At 42.4% G+C, this 4,907-nt stretch overlaps 1 protein-coding gene across 7 annotated transcripts in view; it reads left to right on the top strand.

Annotated features, from left to right (window-relative positions):
- RPS6KA3 (ribosomal protein S6 kinase, 90kDa, polypeptide 3) overlaps window positions 1-4,907 on the top strand; it is an 87,966-nt gene that overhangs the window by 65,454 nt on the left and 17,605 nt on the right. For all 7 annotated transcript variants that reach the window (XM_005870962.2, XM_005870961.2, XM_014543470.1 and 4 more), the window contains one exon: window positions 2,791-2,880. In XM_005870962.2, coding sequence (XP_005871024.1) covers window positions 2,791-2,880 — 90 coding nt within the window. The remainder of the gene's footprint in view (window positions 1-2,790; window positions 2,881-4,907) is intronic.

Here is a 4,907-nt window from a genome sequence, read left to right as displayed (position 1 = left end):
AGGGACCACCGCCCCCCCCCCGTGCACGAATTTCGTGCACCGGGCCCCTAGTGTAAAAATAAAAATGAATGTGTTTTATACATGCACTAGAGGCCCAGTGCATGAAATTCGTGCAAGGGGCTCAGCCCCCGCCGCTGTGGGGGCCACCTCCGCCTCGGCCCCCGGCTGCCAGGGCCTCTATTGCCTCTGCCTCGGCCCCTGCCCAACCACCACGGCTTCATCCAGAAGGTCATCAGGAAGGACGTCCAGTCTAATTAGCATATTATGCTTTTATTATTATAGACTAGAGTCCCAGTGCACGAATTCATGCATGGGTGGAGTCCCTCTGGGTGGCCTGCAGGGATCAGGCTAAAACCCACAGTCCAGCACTGCTTGCAGCTCCTATCTGCCGCTCCTGCTCATCCCACTGTGCCTGCGTGGGCTCTCGCCCAATCAGTCCCAATTGGGAGAGGCTCGCATTGCCACAGCAGCGCTCGCCAGCCATGAGCCCTGCGTCTGGCACCCTCCCAAGGGGAGTGATCTGTGGGATTGGGCTGAAACCAGCTCTCTGACATCCCCTGAGGGGTCCCAGATTGCAAAGGGGCACAGGACAGGCTGAGGGACCCCTTCCCCCTGGTGGTCAGTGCACTTCATAGCGACTGGTCGACCAGTTGACTGTCTGCCCCCTGGTGGTCAGTGCACATCATAGTGAGTGGTTTAGCATCCTTAGCATATCATTAGCATATTACACTTTGATTGGTTGTTCTGCTGTTCGGTCTGTTTACATATTACCCTTTTATTATATAGGATAGCAAATATCTGAGAAGGCATATACACACAAAAATTATTATTACTATTCTAAACTTGTATCTAATTGCTTTAAAAAGACACCATTGTCCATAAGGCTTTCTGTCAGCTATAAAGATAAACCAGAAATACATTTTAATTTGCTCGTATACTAATTTCTCATAATGAAAGTTGGGGCACATAGAAATTTTCAAATTACTTACATGAAAGGAGAAACAGTGAATAACGTACTTTGTAGATAGTTTAAGGATGTACCTTGCCTCCATAAACACATCAGAAAAAAGCAAAAATGTCCTGAGGCCCCCTTTGAATTACAGAAACCAGGAGCTGTATACCAAAACCTTGAGAATATCTTGAAGCTATTTGTGGATTATTGTGATTTAAATTAGAGTCATAAAACCAATCCCAGCACAACTTGGTTCTACTGAAATTACTACAAATCTAAGATCCACAAGCATAAGTATGGATTTAATGTGAGCTGGGCTCAGATTAGCAGATCAGAATGTTGCCAAAAATAACACTTCCAGTGTGTTCTGGTTCTCAGAAGACTAACCCCAGATCATATCCCTTGAATTGGCATGTCTATTCCATATACCGTTCCTCTTAATCATCCATTTGCCTAATTCCACACTATTATTTTACAGTTGATTGCAGTGGACACCTATATGTCTGTCTTCCCTGTTTTCCAACTACAGAACTGTTTTACAACTAAATCCATTTCAAATAGCAGATTTAGCTCATGTTGAGAGTTGCAAGCTAGGTTGCTAGAGCATTTGGGTATTTATTGCATACGTTAATTACTATGCTGTTTTAAAATTGAAAATAAGTTGGGTGTGAAGAGAGCAGAGCGCCTGAAGAGTGGCTCCTCTGTGTATAACACATCCAAAAGCAACTTGGGCTTACTCTTTACAGGTGGCAGGGTACTATGGCCTTCCTGTAACATTACGCCCCATACATGAAAAAAAAGAAAGAAAATAAGGTCACAAAATTTATTTCCGACTGCCTTTTGGATGATATGAAAGCAAACCTTATTTAAATGCAATATTACTTTACATTAAAACATTAAGAGAAGTATTTTTAAGAAGCAGCTGACATAAAAGGGCTGGAAAGCTACGTTAGTATTTTAAAGGGCTTTATTATAATAATTAAACTTAATTCTAGCCAAGTAAAACTCTAGGTGTGGTTTTCTGCTTAGCTTTCTGCCTAGCTTCAAAAATAATCTTGCTCTACTGAACTGTTAATTAATTTTTTATAAGTAGCTTACAACTAATGGGATATTCCATTGAAGCATTTTATTAAAGGAAGTAAAGTTAATTCAATACACAGATGCTAGTAGTGCTGATATAGATATAGATATAGATATAGATATAGATATAGATATAGATATAGATATAGATCCATGTGTCCCCCAGAAATGTATACACACTTTGAATAATTATAAAAGCAGTGTTTGTACTTCAACTTCATTTTTAAACTTCCAGTAGCATTTTAGGATGAATTTCCTTTGTTCAAAACTTAGTCTGGCTGAAAAGAAAGAAACATCAGTTGAGCTATCAGCTGTTAAAGTGTGTATACATGTTTGGGGGGCACCGTGTATATGTTGCTCTTAAGTATCTGTGTTGACAGGACTTAGAAGTTGACTGAGTTCCCTAAAGTTTAAGATGTTTAAGGATGAAAGAAAGATGTTAACTGTGTTCTTGGTACCTTTTCTTGAAGATTTTGCGTTTTAATGAGTCCTAAACTTACTGCACACTTAAACTGGAGAGACCTGGTAGAAATGTGATTCTTAGCATGGAATTTACTTTACAGCCTTGTCATCTACATCAAGACTGGGTTTTGAATTTTGATTAGACAGTCTGGCCAGGTACTTGAGTAAAACTGGTTAATAAATGGCTTATATATACAGTGTTTACATAAGATGCTACCCATTGTCTGTAGCTATAAATACTTATGGTTTATAACTGTAGAGTTCATGAGATTTTGTAATTATTATTTGCCTTTTAGATTATTGATAAAAGCAAGAGAGACCCAACAGAGGAAATTGAAATTCTTCTTCGTTATGGACAGCATCCAAACATTATTACTCTAAAGGATGTAAGTAGATTCTTTAATGTAGAAATTTGAATCAGTTGTCTAACTTGCATCTGGATTATTTACAGATATCATGTGGTAGACAAATAACTGAATATAGTAAGCAAAAAAATAGAATGGAGGACAACATATATAGCATAATTTTAGTTAAGAAAAATACGTTTATATAGTTAATGTTTCTACTTTTGCTGTAAAAAGAAAAGTTTTATTGACATTATTGCTTTTAATATCTGCATTTACTGGAACATTTGAGTATTCATTAATGTTCAAGATTGACTAGAATCACATACTCCATGGATTCCCCAAACTGTCTTTCACAGTACTGCCAGAAAGAGCTGCACTCATATCTAACCATGTTACTTTCCTGTCTACAGTTCATACCCCTCATCACCTCTGGTCCCTGCCTTCCTCCATCCATAGTAGTTTGCACACTTCCTCACACACCCTATGCACCAGCCATGCTGCAGCATATCCAAATTTTTGAACATGCCTCATTTTCTTGTGCTGCCCTGTCTTTGAATTTATGGTTCCCTCAGTTGAAAACACCATTTTCCTTCTTTACCTGGCTAACAACTGCACATCTAAGACTTTGCTGAAGCATTACTTCCCCCAGGAAGCCTGCCCTGCCCATTACCATCCCCAGGACAAATGAAGCATCCCTTCCCCTGCTACCAATGACTTTTTTTTTTATTGATTTCAGAGAGGAAGGGAGAGGGAGAGGGAGAGAAAGATAGAAACATCAATGATGAAAGAGAATCATTTTTCAGCTGCCTCCTGCATGCCCCCCACTAGTACTGGGGATCAAGCCTGTAACCTGGGCATGTGCTCCTGACCAGAATCAAACCAGGGACCCCTCAGTCTACAGGCCAACGCTCTATCCACTGAGCAAAACCGTCTAGGGCCCTGCTACCTATGACTTTTATCATAACAGAGCTCTTGGCAAAGGGTGTGAATTCTCCAGGCAGCATTAAGTCCTCTCTTGCTGATGGTAGTCATAATAGGCTCAAAGGCCATATCTGATTGTTGTAGACCAGATGTCACGTGGCCAGCTGAGCCAGAGGACTTCTGAGGAACCTTTCACCTTTCACCTGTGAGATTTTGTGAATTCCAAACTTTACCCCCACTTCTCCTTCCAAACCAAAACTCTAGTTTCCTCAGAATAATTTTTTTACTGCTCATTTGTAGAAGGGGAATGTTAACTTAGTTCCATTAAAATGTGAAGCTGTTTTCCCTGGCTGGTGTTTTTCAGTGGTTAGAGTGGCAGCCTGCGCACCAAAGGGTCACAGGTTTGATTTCTGATCAAGGGCACGTCCCTGGGTTGCAGGTTTGCTCCCTGTCCTCTGGTCAGGGCACATGCTGGAGATAACCAGTCATTGTATCTCTCTCATATCAATATTTCTCTCTCTCTCTCTCTCTTTCTCTCTCTCATTCTGTCCTATCCTCCCTCCCTTCCATTCTCTTTGAAAAGCAATGGAAAAAATATCTTCTGGTAAAGATTAACAAAACAAAATTGCCTGGCTGGTGTGGCTCAGTGATTGAGTGTTGACCCATGAACCAGGAGGTCAAGGTTCAATTTCCAGTCAGGGCACATGCCTGGGTTGCGAGCTCAGTCTCCATTGGGGGTCATGTAGGAGGCAGCCAACCAATGATTCTCATCTTTGATGTTTCTATCTCTCCTCTCCCTTCCTCTCTCTGAAATCAATAAAAAAAATGTATAAATGGACTAGAGGCCCAGTGCACAAAATTCATGCACTGGAGGTGGGGGTCCCCTCAGCCCAGCCTGCACCTTCTCCAATCCGGGATCCCTCTCACAATCCAGGACCGCTGGCTCCTAACTGCTCACCTGCCTGCCTGCCTGCCTGCCTGCCTGATCGCCCCTAACTGCCACCCCTCGCCAGCTTGATCACCCCTAACCACCTCTGCCTGCTGACCTGATTGCCCCTAACTGCCCCCCCCGCCACCCTGGTCACCCCCAACTGCCCCCCTCTGCCGGCCTTGTTGCCCCCAAATGCCCCCCCACTGGCCTGGTC

The sequence above is a fragment of the Myotis brandtii genome, unplaced genomic scaffold (assembly GCF_000412655.1).
Source record: "Myotis brandtii unplaced genomic scaffold, ASM41265v1 scaffold326, whole genome shotgun sequence".
NCBI classification, from domain to species: Eukaryota; Metazoa; Chordata; class Mammalia; order Chiroptera; family Vespertilionidae; genus Myotis; species Myotis brandtii.
This window is presented reverse-complemented; position numbering and strand designations above follow the sequence as displayed.